Here is a 19,362-nt window from a genome sequence, read left to right as displayed (position 1 = left end):
TGTCGTGTTGAAACGAGGGTTTTGTTTCAGGGATCATCCATGAATAACGTAACGCTTGTAATTCTTTTCCTCCCAAATGTAATACGACGTAACGCTTCATGTAACCTTCACTATCATTACGGTAACGGTTTGGTGTAACTCCCTCAAACTCTGTTGTTTGAGTTTTGCTGGTCTAATAAAGGATTAATGAAGGATTGGGCCGGTCTGGTGGTACACTCGTCAACTCGTACGACTTAACATCATGCCCGTCATGGGCTCAAGTCCCAAATAGACCGTGCCTCCATACGTAGGACTGACTATCCAAGATAAGCCAAGCTCACTTCACTAGTGGATGTACAGGCAGGTCTTGACCGGCAGCAGTTGATGTGCCAAAAGAAGAAGAAGAAGAAGAAGAAGAATAAAGGATTAAGTTTTGCATACGGTTATATTTTATTTCATTCTTAGCATGATCATTCGACATACAAGATTGGGAACAATATTGTTAAAATTTGAATGCTGTTGAAACATTTCATCTGTTTGGAACTCTTCTTTGAAGATGATCGTAGATCTACTTATTTTTCTAGAGGAATTAGAATATTTTCAACCTAATGCAGAGTTTTGAAGCAATTTGTGTTATGTCTTATGTATTTGTGACTATATTAAATCCCTCCATGAGCAGTGTCTACCACCAGCTAATGAGGGATCTCAATGCGTGTTGTGATGCCTTTCAGAGATTTGTTGCACTCAAGAAATATTTATAGTTTTATAAAAAAACATAAATGTTTGAACTTAAACAAAAACTCAAAAAAATCCTATTTCTAACTGACCTCGGTAGAGTCATTTACACATTTGGTTAATATGCAGTCGCGCTCAGTGTCACTGCGATGGGTTTTGCATAGCAGACAGCGAATCAACACGCGGGACGTCCCCAATCCATCTCGTATGCATTAGATTTGGTTAATCTGAGCGTTAGATTTGGTTTCCGAATCGTTTGGCGCTCTGGAATCGGCCATCTGATTCTGATTTGATTGTATTAGAACGTCTCGTGCATTCCTCCCCTAAGCTGCAGGGCGCCAGTGGCGAGTGGAATTAATTCCGTTTGCTCTTTCAGCACTAGAATTGCCTACCAAATGCCTAACCAAATGTATGGCTCGGAAGATGCGCATAGCATTCATCACGACGGTGCTGGCCTCTTCAGAGCTTGGGCCCGCTTACCTGCTCCCGAGGTTTGCTAGCAGCCTGGCCGTCTGCTTTGACCTTTACAGTTTGTTTAACTTCACAAACATTATGCAGTCACAAGTTTTCTGGCGGGAAGCATTGGCCAGAAGGGCCCCAAAAAGGCAGGGCAGGGGAAGCGTGTAGCATCATCCGCCGGTGTGGCATCAGAACCAGTATCATTATCATAATGCAAACATCACTTCTATATATTGAGCAGACGAGCCTGCCGCGTGCCCAACAGTGCAGTTTCATCCGGACCGTAACGCATGACGGTCGTGTCTAATCGTGTTTGTTAGTGGCAGCTCCAGCGCTTCTTCACAGTAAATTAAGAGCTCAACCTGAAGAGTTGAGGTGTGTGTGTGTGTGTTTGTGTGTGCTGCTGCAAGTGAACTTTATAAATCAATTAGCCCAGTCTTTAATCCGGTTTGTAGGTATTTATGTGCAAAGGATCCAGTACGCAGTACTTTGATGTAACCTCGGCTAGGAAGATCGATGGCTAGCAACAAGGAGCAATGCATCTTAGGGCACTCTGACAGCGTGCACGGGGTGTTTGTGAGTAAAGGAGCTCTCAAAAAAGCCACTTAAAGTGACCGGGGAAGCTTTCAGGAATAGCGATAAATCTATTACTTTGCACCGGAGAAGCTTTGTGCAGCAGTGCTCTCGTGTGTGAAAGCAAAAGGTGTGCACCACGCAACCACGGCACACATGTATGGGGCCAAGGTGGAACCGTTTTGATGCAGGAAGTGAAACAAAAAAGGCGAAAGAAACAGTTCCAAGGATCACTTTCAGCGTGGAGTGAAGTGCGTGACATGAGCTAGAAACTACCAACCTTGACCGAAAAAGGCAAAAAAAAAAGGAAACGGGTGGCTCCAACGGACTAATAGGGGCCACAAGCGGTTTAAAAGCGCTTTAAGACGGGTAGAACGAACGATGGCCAAAGTGGTCCATTTTGTAGCACGACCATGTGTGCACGCGTGTGTGTGTGTTTGTCCGGGCGATAGTAAAAGTGTACGACGGTTCGCGTGTGGGTTAGTAGCACGGATCGAAGCCAATCCAGGATCAGCGCCCGTAGTGACACGAGCCATAGGCTCTAGCTCCGTTCGGAGTGCACAGTTTTCAAATTCGAGTTGACGGCAACCACCCCCAAAACGGATGGTTTTTTTCTCTATTTCCTACACGGACATATTTTCCCGCCCAATTTGTCAAATCGAATTCCAACGATTTGCCACGAAACAAATTTGCTTTGTGCCGTTTTGGGGATCGTGTTTCGAGCTTATCCTCGCGTACATCTATTGCGAAAAGTGGGCAAACGATGATGATGATGATATGGATCGTGGTGTGGCAAATTGATTAGAAGCATGGAAGAGAACCAAAAACGAAAATCTCTGCCTCCACAAATAGTTGAAAGTGTTCAGCAAACTCGTGTGTGAGAGTGTGTGAGTGTGTGTGTGTTTGGCACAGTGTAAAGTGGCAGTTTTGTGATGGATCTAATTCCTACTACCGGCGACCTTTTTGCTGACAAAATTTTCGGACGCGATCCATTTTGACAGCTTTCTGACATGTCCCGGAGCATTGGTCCTGGGGGAGTTTTTCTACCACAGAAACAGTCTCTTTTTTTGTTTGTCTTTTCAACAGAAAACGCTAGTTGGTTTTGTTTTAGCTGATATATTTCTTTTTGTGTTTTTGCTAGGATTTCAGTACAACTTTACGTAAAGGACAGAAACGGACATTGTTGACAGTGGTGGAAGCTTAAAGCGCGTTTGTCAAATGATTGTGTGTTGTGTGAAGTGGTGTACATTGTGTGACTGTTAATATTTCTTCCTGCAGTAGCAGGGAAGATAATGATTACAAAAGGACTGACGATGCGTGCAACAATGTTGCTTCTGTTTTTGGGAGCTTTTGCACTGATGCAACCGAGCAATGGTGAAGGTACGATATATTTTGGTATTTTATTTGATCTCTGTTTTATACATTTATTTACTTAAAGTCTAAATGAAAAGCTAAGATTAAGATAATTGCTTATGACAGACATCCTCTGAAAGATTATGATTTAAGCTTTCTTACCAAAGTAAATCTACGATATTGCGAGCTGCCTACCGGAAGATATCCAGAATTTTCGGCATGGCGGACGAAGACATTCGTGTAGGCTTGTTTTCAATTCTACCTTCGTTTTTTATTAATTCCTCCTCAGTTTTTACGATAAAATTGTTGGAGTAGAGCTTTTGCTTCATGTTGGTTCGGAAACATTTAATGGGACGGAGCTTAAAGTCATTGCTTGCCGCTGGGAAGCCAGTGGACTCGATTTCTTGCTTCCTGATATGTTTTTTCATACTTCTCAGATACTATTTCACTGTACTATTTCACTGTATAGTTGCATTGACCCCACGGTTAAGCGAACGCAGCGATTTAGCGATTCGTTTCTCGGTTTTCATCTTCAGCTTCCTTTGGAGCCTCAAGTCGCTCAGAATCGTCGGCAGTTCGGAACCGAGTCTTTCATTCGATGCTCTAATTGTTGTATAAAAGTGCCAAGATGTTGTAGATGTTGAAATGGGTTTATTTGACGTTCTCAAACTACCTCACGGTGTCCGTTTCTGACGTGGTGTGGTGTCTTTCTTCGATCATGCACGCTTCTAAACGAAGTTGCTTCACTTTTTCGGCCATCACAGTGAAAATTCGACTGATATAGGTGTATTTAAATGTTGTCTGCTAACTCATAGGCATCAATAATTGAAAGTGCAATTACCGTTCTGTGAGTGCGGGTGAAGATAATCCAATGAAACATCGAATAAACTTGTTCATTTTTTTAAAATGCAAACGTTATTGCAGGGTTTTCTAGGAGTACTCATAACTGTGGTACACTTTATTGACTCCTTCTTCTGTGAAATGAACTTAATCTAATCGGAATTGGACTCTATATCACCCTTGTTGGACAGATCCAATAGGAATTTCCTAGGAGCCTGTTCAAAAAGATTTCCAGAGTCCAACATTGATCATATGAAGTTCACTTCCCAGTAGAAACAGTCAAGGAAGTGTCCCTCAACTATGAGAACCCCTGAAAACCCCTGATCCATAAGTTCCGCAGCAAAATGAGTATTTCAAAATTTTGAAACAAGAATTATAGGAATTGATCCATATTAATAGACATAACTTATTCGCCCCCTCCCCCCTGCATTATGTATTTTAAGCACCTCCATTTTATCCTACATACCCACGAAGGTGAATGTGCGGTGATATTTATTTGCTTTTATCGCTGTCTTCCAACGGCACCAGACGCAGGCCCGTGCGGTGCGCTAATGCAATATGGCGTTATCGGCAGCATCCGCAAACAGTGCTGCACTTGGTTGCCGTGCTCTGCAACGGAACTATTTTCTTAGCTGCCTTATCTTACGCTTGCTGCTCCATCGTAATCCGAAGCGTAAACGGAACGTGCACGAAGGTGTTAGATAGTAGTTAGCTGCATTTCGCTGCATTACGATTACGTATGCTTGCACCGGTGCAACGGTTGTGTACACAGCAATCCCACCGACTAGGTAGAAATTAAAGCCATTGCATTCTTTCCTGTATTTCTCATTAGGGTTTAGGGTAAAGTCGCAAGCATTGGTGCATTCTTGATGCTTTGAATCTTTGTAAGGGCATCATGTCAACAGCGTGTCGCTAGAATTTGTTGCTAATATTTTCAAATAAATTACTAAATCTACTCACAATTATCTAACACACTCATTTGATCTAAAGACATAATTAATAACTACAATTGCCTGCACCGCTCAACAACGTGATTGTATCGAAATGAGGGAATGTGAGAGTGCGTGGAGTGAGAACAAATAAACCTCAATCCATGTCTACATTGGCGTACGTGATTAATGTACATTGCACGTGGCACACCTGGTGCCCATCGTGGGGTGCAGCCTGGACTAAACTGCTCCAGAACCCAAACACCCCATTGCCGTGCCATCGGGAGCACATAATAGAGCAATTCGCATGAAGCAACTAAATGGAAGAGGGTGAAATAGCGGGTGGGCGAGTGGGCGACAAATTGAAATCGTTTCATATCGTTACGTTTATTGACTTAGAAATCGGTAATTGAAAAACACAGCAGCAGCAGCAGCAGCAGCAGCATAGCGAATTATTTATGAGAAGGATTTAATTATTCATTTTGAGCATTACCAACGGCCATCCAGCTCGTGCGCGACTCAGGGAGAGAATGGGCGTGGAGATGAAGCGGAAGCCATGGAACAGCAGTTAAGAACAGTTTCTTGTGTGTCCAAATGGCACCTTTTACCCATACACCACACCACGGTGTGAGAAGTTCCAGTTCAACAGCGTGCAGCAAGGTGCTGTGCGCATGTAAAAGGTTAAATTTTATTAACCATAAAATATATAACCCGCAGAGAAGCTTTTCATACGGGCGAAACGAGCGTGCGCTAAGGTGTGTGTGTGCGTGTGTGTGTGTGATAGTTCACAGGATTCAAAAGCCAGACCTTCACCCCGTTCCGGCACTGGCTTCTTTCACTTTCGGGAAGCAGATGGTTTAATTTAATTTTCCGTACGAATGTATGTGGCATGTTTTGCAGATGTAAAGCATAAGCGATGGCGATACGGCTCTACTCCTGCCGTAATAATTTTGACGGGTCGTTGTGGAAACAGTGCTTTTTGGCAGTACAGGACCCACACACACATACACGTGTGTGCGCGCGCGATAGAATGCATCTGACAGTGGGAACTGCGGCAACTTTTGCGGCACCGTAGTACACACTGCAGTTGCACCTCCGTCGCTGCCGAAATGAGTGACGAATGATAGCCGGAATTAGGTACTACATCCGCCTGTATCGATATCCGTGGGCTCTTGAAACACTCGTGTGGAGTGGAGCTCGAGTGGAGTGTTATAAATAATTGATTTAATTTATAAAATAATATACATTTATCAACCGCACCGCCAAACACCGGCCGGTGTAGCCAGCGGGGGGGATGGTGGGATTGGTGAGCGGTTGGTGGTGTTGTGATTTTTATGTTTTGTTTTATTAATGTTACCGGTAGGAGTGTTTTTTTATGGACGTGACATGTAGACAAGAGGACGTGTGGCGACCCGCGGTGTGCAATTAATTTCTACTGATTGCTGTTTTCGAACTGAATGTTGCTTGCACCGAGGGGGTGTTGTTTTATTTTGTATTTCGTCGGTGCTGTTTTTTATTGTTATGTCTGTGTGGGTGTGGGTGGATGTGCGCTGATGATGATGGTCATCACTTTATCATAAAAGTAGTTAATTTGTGTTGGGTGGGGGGGGGGGGGGGGTAAAAGCTACCAAAATAAAGCACAACAGAGCAGAATGGAACAGTGTGATGCAAATTTATTTCAATTCGATTAAATAGAGTATGTCAGCATTAAGGTTTACAGCGTATAACAGTTTACTAGACTCGCCATTAAAGCCATTATGCAAAATAATAAAGGGATTGACCATCGTGCTTAGTTGACAGCTGAGGTTCAATGTGTAATGTTGTGATTAAATATTAATTTTAGAGACTAATAGGAAAGATTATGTGTTTATCGAGTAACATTGTTTGCCACGAAGTTTTAAGCATTAACTATAGAATGATTGGCGTGTTTTGTCTTACAAATTAGACCACGGAAATGCTGGTGTCTCATGTTTTAATCTCAAAATGTATGAACTGAGCTCTATTGTCTATTCTCAGCTGAAAGTAAATGTAAATTTCCATTTTCCAGTTTTTCTCCAAAGCACATATATCGCATTTATCGAAATTATTGAATTCTTCGCCTGTCCAATTCATAAATATGATAGTTGATGGTCTCACCTAAACTACAATCTTTTTTGATGCATCAGGATAAAAATAATTACTCTTTAATGTCATAATACAGTAAGGAAACTAGTAGGTCCATTAATGAAATTCTCAAAATTAATAAAATTCTCTAACAGCGTAATTAACTAAACTATCTCTTTAAATGCCTGATGATCTCTTACACAATAAACACATCCATTTTAAGCAATAAAAATAAACGCTTGCCTGAACGTTGCTGTGATACTGTCTGGAAGCCTGTTAAAATAAAGTGCATTCCTCGATGGTACCACCGTTTTGTGCTGCTCGTTATTAAAGGATATTTGGGATCAATGTTCGTGTATCGCATACCCTTGCTGCTGTTTGCTTCCTCACTACTTTCGGCTGCGAGATTAAACCGCTTTTCAAACGCTGTCGATGTGCTGGTGATTGTCAGACCGTTTTTAGCTCTTATATTGTTTTTCTTTCTTTTTCCTCCCCTCCAACCAGCAAAGTGGCAATTATTGATTTTTTAATTTAATTTGTTAATACCTTTCACGATCGAGCGATGAACCAGTCAGCAAAAAGGGTTGTTTTTTGCCAGAATCTTTTAATCAGAAATTTTAACAGCATGTTTTTCCGTTTTTCAATACTTCTCAGCATTTTTTTGTCACATTCTGTTGTAGTTTGTCATGCGTAATTTATATATTTTAACGAAAAAAGTGAAAACTATTTTTCGACATTACATCACGTTTATACTCCAATAAATTACTGCTATTCTGTTGAACTCTGTGTGATTTTACGAGATTTTACATTAATGGCTTGAATCTGATTATAAAAGATAGGTCATAACGTCACAAACGATTACATTATGACATATTCATATAACTGTTCAGACAGCGTGTCAAAAGTATAATAATTGCTAAATAATCTTATAATTTTTTCAAATATAAATCTATGTAATAAACTTTACAACAAATATCCTACTCCAGATAACATCGCAATGTTTAAAATACAAGCATTAATTATTACCGTAATAATAAGCAGCTACATTCAGCCCTCCAATTACCAACTTCTCAAACCCCCCATTCCCATGCAGTGAAATTTCATTCGCAGGAAGCTGACAAAAGAGGTATTCACTTTCCCAGCAGAAGCTGGTGGGAATGAAATCGCAAACCTCGCATACGTGCATCGATTGCATAAACTCATACCCTCCTCCGCCCAAATATCCCAGGGCCACGGGGGGTGCTTCATCTATTATTTACCTTCGATTTCATTATCAAGCGGCTCGCAGGCGCCGAGGAAGAAGGGCCGAAGAAATCGAAACCATTTCTATTATAATTACTATCGATCTGATGGTACGATGTGTGAAAATACCTCCTATATGGAACGCCTCGATTTCACCTTTGCGACGGTCCGAAGGTAAAGAATGCCCTCCACCACCGACCCCGCCCCCCTCATTCCATATCGGATGCCAGCATCCATTCTAAGCTGTAACAGATGAGGTCGGGTCGGTTCCGGGCTGCTCGGTAGTTGGTAGAGAGCACAGAAATGTAATTCTTGCCTTCCCGAAAAAAGTGACTTATTTCTGTAATAGATACATAAAACTAAGACCATTCTATTACGGATGGGGATTTTATTTCTGTTGGTGCTTTGGGTCGGTTGCATTATTTTATAGCAGCCCCATGGGCCGGGTTGCATTGAGAGCTGCAGGTTGCTCGCAAATGCAATCTATGCAATGCCAGTGCCAACCCAATTGTTTGACCCCCCCATAAGTTGGTGTACCATAGGTGAGAAAATTGATTCATGACTCGTTTCCGTCACTGTTAGTGGGTCGCTGAAAACCGACCGAGAACATTGCCGGTAATTGGATTCGAGCATTTTATTGCACGAAGCACCACTAACCACTGTGGCAAAGGTAGGGCGTTCGTTTACTGTTTGGTGTTTTCGATGAAAGGAACTGTTGGTCGGTCGGTTGTCGGGGCACAATAGCGGGCGGTAAGAATGTACTTTGGCAGCGCTCGGGAATGAGCAGGTTTAATGGTGATAGGATGACGACGGTGCCACCCGGGTAGTGTTGTGTTGAAATGAGGACTTAATGTTGCCCTTGGTGAAGGAATGTTTTATAAAATCTTTATGACTTCATTGTAGCAGTAAGATATTGTAGTTCTGTTGAGGATTCGTTGTTTTTTAAATGATTTTTTGGAATATGTAGAGTACATTTTTAGATAAATTTTACTTGTTATTAAACACTTCCATTAATACAAAATGAGTACATGTTTCAATACCAATAACGATTTGTGTATCATTTTCCCATTCACCAGCGATTGCAATCGAACAGATCCTGTCGCTGTGCTGCCAGGAAGGCGAAGAGTGGGGCCTGCAGAGCCGCACCTGCTCGAGCTTCAACAAGTCACTGGAGCTGGTACCGGCTGGGTTGCACGGGCTGTGCCTGTCGACCATCGAAATCTGCTGCTCGAAGCAGCACAAAATCTACCAATGCACAGCTGGCCAGATAGCGGCCCGCCAGGGTCTCAGCTGCTCGCTCAAGGGTGACCATTCCGGGTCGGAGTTTTACACGGTAGGCACAGTTTGGACGGAGCAGACCCGGGCCCAAAAAAAAAAGGATACATAATCAAATTTCTAACCTCGGCAGGATTGCTGCGAAGCGTGCAAAATTGGGCTGGTGGTTGGCTCGAGCGCTAACAAGTGCTCGGTGGAACCGTTCGCCTTCGGAAGCCCCTGGGACGAGATCTATGACGCTTGCTGCAACGACATCAAGAAAGAAGGTGAAATCATACTCCTCAGTGGCAACGATGAGCGTGAGTGTTTGTTTGCACGTGTGTTTTTTTTTGCCACACCTTTGCTTCTCTGTTGTTGCGGTTGCGGCACCTGTTTCGATGTTGCCCGTTTTAAATTCCCCTTCTTTACATGCTCCCTATTTTGCGGGAAAACAGTATTTTTTGCACCGAAAAGCTAGATAGTCTACATTGGAGCGGACTGCGTCTGTTTCGTTCTTGTTTTTTTTCTTTTCTTTTTTTTGCTCGTTGGGGATTTGATTTCTTCCTTATACCAGAGAGCTTATGTGAGCAGTTTCCGTCGATCTGCTCGCAGGTGTGCGAGAACGTCGAGGGCGGTTCGTATGTGTGCAAGTGCCATCCCGGGTACGAGCTGCTGGACGACAGGAAAACCTGTGCCCTGGTTTCGGACGAGGATAATGAAACGGTTGAGCGTAAAGGGTAAGTCGGACCAGGGATATCAATGGAATCATCCGAAAAAGTTCAGCTTGCAAGGTAATGTACTACTAGAGTACAATGTACTAGCAGGTATTTAATAAATGAAATTATGAAATGAAGGTGGATTTAGGTGCATTAAGTGTAAATTGGTTAAAATTAAATTTGGCATGTTTCTACCATCTTATAGAAGGCATATGAGCCAAACAATTCAGTTACAAAGGAATTTCTCAACTTTGGAGTGTCAAAAAATCATGTTATGAAATACAGAAATACAAACAGCAGGTGCTAAAGTAATTTTAAAGATTTTTTAAAGAAAGAATTGACATTCTATTGGCTAGATTATGATGTAAAAAAATGCATTTTCAATCAAAACACTTCTGGACAAACACGAAGCATGTGTTAGAAACATCTAGCAAAAGTGTGCAAGTTTGAAATAACTATTTCAGAAAATTACTTTTTATTAGTTTTAGAACGAGTAGGGATGTATGCGAATTTAGTACAACAGATATTCAACTAAAACTCCATTCAGCTTAATATTGTTTTTCAATACTTTAGGAAGATTTGCTTTCCTTGTTCTTTCATTTAGTACATTTTTACAGTGAAACTTGTCATGTTTGCTGCCATAACCCTTGCACAAATAGTTAAATATCCAGAACCTATTTTGTTTTTTTTAATGAACAAATGAGTATTTCTAGCCAAGAATTTACTTTGTTCACAATAATAGTCTTATTTTAAAACACAAATGCTGTTTAATCAAGCAAAATGACGACAGTTGGATACATACCTAATAATAAACACGATAAATACATAAAATTCCTCTGATACTACTGTACAGTCTATGCTAATCCAGTCTAAAGTAAGATTGCGGAGGAAACATAGTTTACTCGTTTAAATTAATTAAACTGCAATTTTTAGGGAATAATTATTAAAATTTTAAATACCAGCTGTTTCATTTTTGGTTCATTTTTGGTTTGGAGAGTTTTAGAACGTCTGGAGAATATTTTTTGCAATATTTTTTCGTTGTCTAAACATTCTTTCAGTGTTATTCGAAACATCCTAGTTTATTTCTTCTACTTGTGTACCTTTATTTATTTTTCTCTTATCCTACAGTCTATACAAATACTGCGCTAGTATAAGCTGTCAAATTGTACAGATGAACTGTCGCTTATTGATATGGGTACACGTTGTTGATGCAACAAAAACATTTATCCTTCTTGGAACAATACATTATTTATATACAAATACTGCTTTCTAGTTAACATGTCGCTGATAACTAGGCATCTTTAGAGCAAATATGTTCATGCATGTTTGAATTAAAAAATCAATACCAATCAAATATTGGCATTATAAAAAACATTCAAATTGTTATAAGTCCTTATCTGTATGGTAATTCCAGAGTTTAGACATTTACATTATTGTTCTCCTTACCAAAGTGTACCACATTTGTTCGTTGTTAGATAGCGCTTTTATCGTTGACTAATCCTACATAAGCCTCCAATAAGGCTGGTTGATTGATTGCGCATAGTAGTAAGATATTCAGTTCGGCGTATTCAGGACTAGCTTCAGTAGGCTCTACAGTTAACGGGTATTAAGTAAAGCCATATATTTTAACAGATTCTACAACGCTGGACGATATCTTTCTTCATCCCTATTATATGATCCATTTGATAGTCATATTTAAACCATAAGCTTTAGTAAAGGTTTTGATCCTCTGAGAAGAAATCTATAATTTGAAAATGATTCCTAAATCACAAAATCAACATGTATATAATTTATTAGGAAATAAAAAAAGTGATTTAAAGGATTTTTCCTTGGACTGGCCAAGATTCTCAATATTCGTGGTTAGTGAATTTATAATGTTGCGTTACTATATTTTTCCATGATTGAAACTAGTGCATACATAATTATCCGTTGACCTGAACATGTGCTTTAATGAGTAAATCATAAAAATGTTTTCATTAGTTCGATTATCAATCTGTCGTATAATAATACCTTTATTGTTGAAACCATCGCCCGTGTTTCAAAAGCACAATAGAAATCGCTAATTACAATCAGTATAACAGCGCGTAATTACATGATCACTCCATCACTCGGCTTTCCTATGCACCACTCACAATTACCTTTTTTTGCACGTTCGACTTTCCGACTTTCAGCTGTGATGCCGGCTTCAAGCACAATAAGCGCACGGACAAATGTGAGGATGTGAACGAGTGCGAAACGGGCGAGGCCACCTGTAACCCGGACAGTCAGGTTTGTCGAAACACACGCGGCAGCTTCCTGTGCGTTGATGTCGTCCTTCCGGACATTGCTTGCGACCCGGGCTACACACCGAAGAATGGCAAATGTGAAGGTAAGCTCTACCCATCCAGTCACGGCCCGGAAACGGAAAGAGAACTGCTTAACGCTTCTCGTTAGCCGTAGAAGTGAAACAAAACAGAGAGCGGGGGAATGGGAAAACCTTCTCCTTCTTGCCGTGTGAGCAGCTCCTCCGTCAAATGTCTGAATTAGTTTCCCGTGCGGCTGTGTCACACATAATGTGTCACACCACAAGTGTATTTCATCGTGCACCATCCTGCTTGCGCTTGTGCCACCCCTCACAGTACACTGAGGTTTGTTTGTTCTCTCGCTTTCTGGGTGTTACTTTCTAATTCCGGCGCTAGATGTGAACGAATGCCTGGAGCAGTTGGACGCTTGCGACCGGGAGCGGCAACACTGTCTCAACGGACGTGGCAACTATTCCTGCCTGCCGAAGGCGGTCACCATGTGCCAACCGGGCTTTGCTTACAACGTGAGCTTGGGCGTATGCGAAGGTTTGCCTGCTTTCTTCATCATCATCTCTTTGCTTTTCGCTTGCTGCCTGGTGCCTTGGCTTGATGCTGTGGTGTAGGAGATCACTTCACCGTGCATGCTTAGCTTGTTTCACGTTTTACTTATCTCATATCCGTCTTAGTGCTAGTATCATATTGTACAGTGATGGACACATTTGTAGCATAGGTGATGGATGGCACATTATGTAGAAGCCGTTTGGTATTTAAATAGAATAAATAAACTCGATAAAGATTAAGATTATCATTAAGCAACAAAGTTTATACTTCAATTAACTAAACATTATGTTTTGAGTATACTAGTACTAGCATTAACTCCGTACCTGACCTAAAATATTTATTCATCAGAAGCATACCTCCAAGAATCACACATTTTATTTAATAAATTTAATCATTACAACAACTAACCAACATCCATCCATCACTGTACGCTCATATTCATAAAGTTTGCTAACCTGATAATGGTCGCCAGATAAAAAGATGTAGATGATCCGAACAAAAAAAAAATCCTCCCGAGATACATTCAATTAACTTTTTTTTTGCCACGGTACACCACGACACTACACTCTTAATGCAACATGTTTCCTACTTTGTCTCAATCAATCGGCCCGGATCCCCCGACCCTGATGCAGACGTCAACGAGTGCGAGGAGGACGGTGCCTGTGACGAAGGATACCGTTGCGTCAACATCGAGGGCTCGTACGAGTGTATCGCGGTGGTGAAGAATTATCCAACGTACGTGCCCTTGTTAGTTCGTAAGCTCGTCGCGAAAAGTTTCACTTTGAAACTGTTTGGAGAAGGAAAATGTACTAACGTTTACTGTTCCGGTTTCTTCCCTTTTGCTCATACGCTTCGGATTGGAACCATTCGCCCCCAACAAACCAACCCAACAGCCCGGCAAGAAAGAAGGTTGAAACGTGTACGCCCGGTTTCCGGCGTCATAATGATCAGTGCGTGGGTAAGTCTTCTCTATGATATGAACTGTCTTCTTTACATCAGAGCCTTAGGTTACTTTGCTGTGGGACAAATCCCATCTTACGTTCCATATACCTGTATCTGGAGTATATCGTACTTGAACTCATTCCGAGAGATGAGATCCAATGTGTAATTGGTGTTATCCTTTCATGTTGTTCATGTCAAGTTGCTATTACCAAATGCTCTGAAGTCGTTCGCAAATCGATTTCAGATCATCCTACTAACTTGCCCCAGTTTTTGATCGACATTTCCTTTCCGTTTTCCATTTTCCATTTCATCTTCTTGCAGATATTGATGAGTGTGCGGCCGATAGGAACGCGTGCGACAGTAATCAAGTCTGCACGAACGAAATCGGTGGATTCAGGTGTGATTGTAAAATTGGATTCAACCTGGATACCGTTACGAATGCGTGCGTCGGTAAGAAAATGTGTTGCAAGTGTGGGCCTTGCTGTTATCTTTCTCTTGTGGGTTCTGCTTTAGCAGGGAGTGGATACAATTAATGGAGGATTTACATTGATTTTGCACCTGTTCGCAAAGAAAGCAATGTATAAGATAGAGCCTCAAAAGAGCTTACATTGTTTAAGTTGTTGTTATGAGTCTCAAAGGTTTTCAAACTAACGTTTGTAGTAAAATCTTAGAAATTTAATTAAGAAAATCTGCGCAATTTCACAAAACTGGGTGAATCGAATCGTTACGCTTGCTGCTTTAAACCGAGCAGTGGGAATGGAGATTGAACGCTGGAGTAATCACTTGACCCAATTGACCTAATTAACGCCATTTATCACCACAGACATCAACGAGTGTCAGGTGAACGCCCACGAGTGTCTGGAGACGCAGCGCTGCGACAATACGATCGGATCCTACACCTGCATCCGGCTGCAAAGCTGCGGCACCGGCTACACGCTTAACGCGGAAACGGGCCACTGTGATGGTGAGTGCAGCAGGAGGGCAGGCAATGGCAACCCCTTCCCGGAACCGCAAACTAACTTTCGTACACACCACTGTGTGCATCTTCCCCTCCAAACCAAACAGATGACGATGAGTGCGCGCTGGGACGTCACAACTGTCGGCCGCCGTTCGAATGCTTCAACACCAAGGGCTCGTTCCGTTGCCGTCAGCTGTCGAGATATCACACGCTGACCAGTACGTCCACATCGACCACGACCAGCACTACCACCGTGCGGCCCTCGTACAATCCTGCTGGGTACGGGCACTATCCGGCTTCGCGATACTCTTCCTACCAGCCGCAGCTGCCACCGTGCGGCATCGGATTCGAGCGGAACAGTGCGGGAGCGTGTGTCGGTAAGTGGCATCACAGTAGATCGTTTCAACGGTTGATTCCCGAAATTCTGGACACAATTTAAATTCATACTCTTTGTCAATCTCGCTTGCAATGCTGCCGATGTCCTTGTGGGGTGAATATAACACAGCAATAAATCCTTAGCCGTCGTCTACTTTTCACGCCCTTGGCATGCAGTGCTGTACATAAGCTAGCATTATTTATGGTCACAATTACTAACTTGCTTTTTACCCTTTTGCGCTCATTGCTTGGTTGGTGAACTAACGCTATCCCAGATATTGACGAATGTGCCCGTGGAGCTAGCTGTCATCGCCATCAGCAGTGCATTAATACGAATGGATCGTACCGCTGCCGGGACCTGTTGACCTGTCCCGTGGGATATCGCGTGAACGATGACATTACGGAGTGTCTAGGTGAGCCGGGGAACTAAAGGGATTCACTTTTCACCGTTAATTGAATTGTAAATGCCATGCAATGGTTACTACCTCTTCTCCTCCAAAGACATCGACGAGTGTGCTACCGGCGATGCACTGTGCGGGCCGGATCAGACGTGCAAAAACAAGAAGGGAGGCTATGTGTGCGTCTGTCCGCCGGGGCATATGATTGGGCGGAACAAGCGGTGCGAGGATATAGATGAGTGTGCAATGCACGGCTCGAAGGTGTGCCAGCAGAACTCGAACTGCGTCAATACGATCGGCTCGTACCGGTGCGACTGCAAGGAGGGCTTCAAGAATGGGCCGAACGAGATGATCTGCACGGATGTGGACGAGTGCAAGGAGATCCCGGGCCTGTGCCATCAGCGCTGCTTGAACTATTGGGGATCGTACCGGTGCGGGTGCCATCCGGGCTACAGGATAAGCTACAACAATCGCACCTGCGATGATGTGGATGAGTGTGAGGAGTACAAGTCGGCTAATTTGTGTGTGGGAATTTGTGAGAATACACCAGGTTCGTACAGCTGCCGGTGTCCGCATGGTTATAAGCTGGGAGCGGATGGAAGGAGCTGTATCGGTGAGTAAATAATAGGAAATGTAAAAACAAATCTCTATCAGATTTTGATTCCAACAGACGAAGTTGAAGGGAAGCTTAACAATCAGCTCGTTACCGTCGTTTGTCTTAAATAACAAATTCCTTTCAATAACGAACAGGCTTCGAAGAATATTGGAATTTCGACTTTTTTTTAGTTGCTCGCTAGTTTCAATGCTCGACTTGGGATTTTATGCTAACATCAATGACTTCAGTTTTGTGAATTTCCCATTTACTTAATTAAGATCTTATCGGACGGTGCTTTTCAAATTTTCTCACATCCTTTTCCCGTTCCATTTTCACCAATTCTAACATTACACTCCATCGCATAGATATCGACGAGTGCGAAACAGGGGATGTATGTAGGGGACGCCAGGATATATGCACCAACATCGGTGGAAGCTACCGCTGCACAACCATCGACTGTCCCTATGGCTACAAACACGATCCAGATCGTCGAAAGTAAGTTGAATATTTTTTGTCGGTGATAGCAACCATCTATTGCAGCTCCGTTACTATGTGTTACTAACGTTTTTTTTGCATTGTAGCCGTTGCGAGCGGAGCAATAAATACTGCAATACCGGTGACATGGAATGCTTGCGCCGACCCCACTCGTACTCGTACAATTTCCTAACGATCGTGTCCAACATTTTAATACCACCGGAGGGCCGCGGACTATTCACACTGACCGGTCCATCCCACTTCCAGATGATCGACTTCGATCTGAAGCTGGTTTCGGTCGATGCGGCACCGCATGTGAAGCCGGTCGATATTCACTACTTTGGGTAAGTGTGACCGGGAAGGGGTTTTTAAATATTACAACAGACGTGGAGAGTATTCCGAATTTTCGCTTCAAATTGTACTTTAAATCTAACAAAAAAGTCTTTTTTATTACTTCCCGCGCAAATGTTTACTCTTTTGTTTCGTTTCAGGCTGGAAAAAAGAACGAACGACGCACAGCTAAATCTGAAGAAAAGCATCGAAGGCCCGCAAGACATCGAGCTGGAGTTGAGCATGAGTGTGTTCCACAACGGTGAGCTGTACGGTACCAATGTGGCGAAGCTGTTCCTGATGATATCGGCGTATGAATATTAAAGCTCGCGTGCGTTTGTTTACCATCGGTGAAGCTTCAATTCACCCGCTCCCTCCCCGGCAGTGGTTAAATATTACATTCTTACTTTAGCATTCTTTCGCTCAGTGCGAATGGAGTAGGCTAGTGTGACGGTAGTAGACCCATTCGGAGCGTAAGATTGGCCAGTGTTTTCGTGTGAAATTGAAGACCGCATACGAATTGAATAAATATACAACCTTATAAACACACCAGATAAAGTTCATGCTGCAGACTTTAAAATGTATTCCGTAAATGTAGATGAAGGCATAGATTATTGAGCAGAAGGTGCTAAAATCAGTGAAAGAATAAAGTGCACCAATTTACAGGCTTCTCAACATGCTCTTCTCTGTAAGTCATGACTTAAATATGATACAACTTTTGCATTTGTTTTACAAATCATGATACAAGTGCACAATTATCGAAAGAGTGTGCTTGTTTGTGCAGCACCAATATTACAGTCAAAACTCAAAAGTTGAACACTTTCTTTCTAGTCTTCTTTCTAGGTATGCTTTGAAGTTATTTGGTTGACAATGAAATTTTAAAGCTCGTATGTACATAGCTTTTTTCATATCTTGGAGTATTTTTTGCGCGACTTACTACGGGATTTGAACCGTTACATGGACATGAGGATATTTCGTATGTTATGGAATTGATTAATAAGGAAAGAAGTTTAAGCAACACACAAGAAAATTCTTTTAAAATGATAAAATTGAATGATATGAATCATGTTGTGACAAGACAGATCATATGACAAAATAATATTTTTCACTTAGTAGCAACCCAATTGACATTTTCGAGCACGAATAATCGGGAATTCGAGCAAATTCCCTTAAACTGGAGCCTTAAACTTCCCTTAAACTGCACCAGTTTAAAGGAATTTAGCAAAAGGCCTTTAAAATCAACTGTAATGCGGCTTTTTCGTTGTTTTCTTCTAGATTCGCTCGGAAATTATGTTTTCTATCGTAATAGTTGGTCATGTAGCCATTTTATACTTAAATAATATCAATTTTTTTTTATAAAATAACGTCACACAAAATATGCTTTTGTTTTTCATCAACAAATCATAGTTATGAATGTAAAATGAGCTCGAAGGCGTCGTCCATCGATAGAAGAAAGTCTAATTTACGAACTCACCAAATCTTAGCGCTTTCAACACACTTGATCACACACAAATCCACAATTTTAGGCGTATCGAGTACTAATCGAGCAGGTATGGAAAAACAATTTCGAGCAAATGTCACTTGGGAAGTTAAGCAAGACTCAATACAGGGTTTTTCGGAGGCTCGTACTGGGATTCTTTCATGACTCTTTCTGATAGGAAATGAAGTTTATGTGATAGGTATTGGAATAGTACCCTTTTTGGACAAATCCAATAGGATTTTCTATTCAAACTGTCCAAAAAGGAGTCCATAGCGTCCAATTCCCAATCCCAATTATACATAGTCCATTTCCATTGTTCCATTTAAAATACCTAAAATTATTTAAACTGAGTCCGGCACAGCAATTTAGTGTAATCAACATATCATCATTTTTTCCATATTCACACATTTTGCATTGGATATTTTCAGCAAAATATTGCTTTTTCGTGTTATCCAGTTAAAAAAAATAGAAAGAAAATACTGTACTTTTATTGGTATATATATATTTTTTTATAAAAAAATATTATATACAATTATTGCAAACATGAAAAAGCCAGATCAAAAACTCATCTTGAAATGAGCACCGAACGGATCTTGGCGAACAGAGCTGGTGTTGTGGCCAATTAGTTGATACACTCTTAGTGTAATCTTGCATTTCGGATTACTAAGTTGTGTAAAAACTTATAAAAACTGTATGACAAAAAAAAAATCCTTCCTTCTAATGTATTTTTTTTAGTTACATTCACCCTTTTCCCTAAATCCCATTCACCTCATTAGATACCGTC

The 19,362-nt window shown here is 41.7% G+C and overlaps 1 protein-coding gene across 10 annotated transcripts; it reads left to right on the top strand.

The window, feature by feature from the left end:
* The first annotated feature begins 1,429 nt into the window (after positions 1 to 1,429).
* Positions 1,430 to 17,656, top strand: LOC1270615 (fibulin-1). 10 transcript variants are annotated; one of them, XM_061657678.1, is made up of 17 exons: positions 1,430 to 1,517; positions 2,888 to 3,126; positions 9,290 to 9,546; positions 9,622 to 9,787; positions 10,042 to 10,204; positions 12,355 to 12,551; positions 12,862 to 13,011; positions 13,659 to 13,761; positions 13,920 to 13,984; positions 14,290 to 14,418; positions 14,792 to 14,932; positions 15,034 to 15,303; positions 15,577 to 15,714; positions 15,803 to 16,312; positions 16,660 to 16,789; positions 16,876 to 17,112; positions 17,260 to 17,656. In XM_061657678.1, exons 2-17 carry the CDS (start codon positions 3,039 to 3,041, stop codon positions 17,420 to 17,422), a joined length of 2,907 nt encoding a protein of 968 aa, XP_061513662.1. In that variant the 5' UTR covers positions 1,430 to 1,517; positions 2,888 to 3,038; the 3' UTR covers positions 17,423 to 17,656. The 10 variants fall into 10 exon arrangements, with proteins under 10 accessions (XP_061513662.1, XP_061513664.1, XP_061513668.1 ...); XM_061657680.1 differs by having other exon boundaries at positions 1,430 to 1,548; XM_061657684.1 differs by having other exon boundaries at positions 1,444 to 1,620; positions 9,622 to 9,754.
* Positions 17,657 to 19,362: the final 1,706 nt, after the last annotated feature.

Source organism: Anopheles gambiae, chromosome 3 (genome assembly GCF_943734735.2).
Source record: "Anopheles gambiae chromosome 3, idAnoGambNW_F1_1, whole genome shotgun sequence".
NCBI classification, from domain to species: domain Eukaryota; kingdom Metazoa; phylum Arthropoda; class Insecta; order Diptera; family Culicidae; genus Anopheles; species Anopheles gambiae.
Note: the sequence above shows the minus strand (reverse complement) of the source record. Positions and strands in the feature narration are given on the sequence as shown.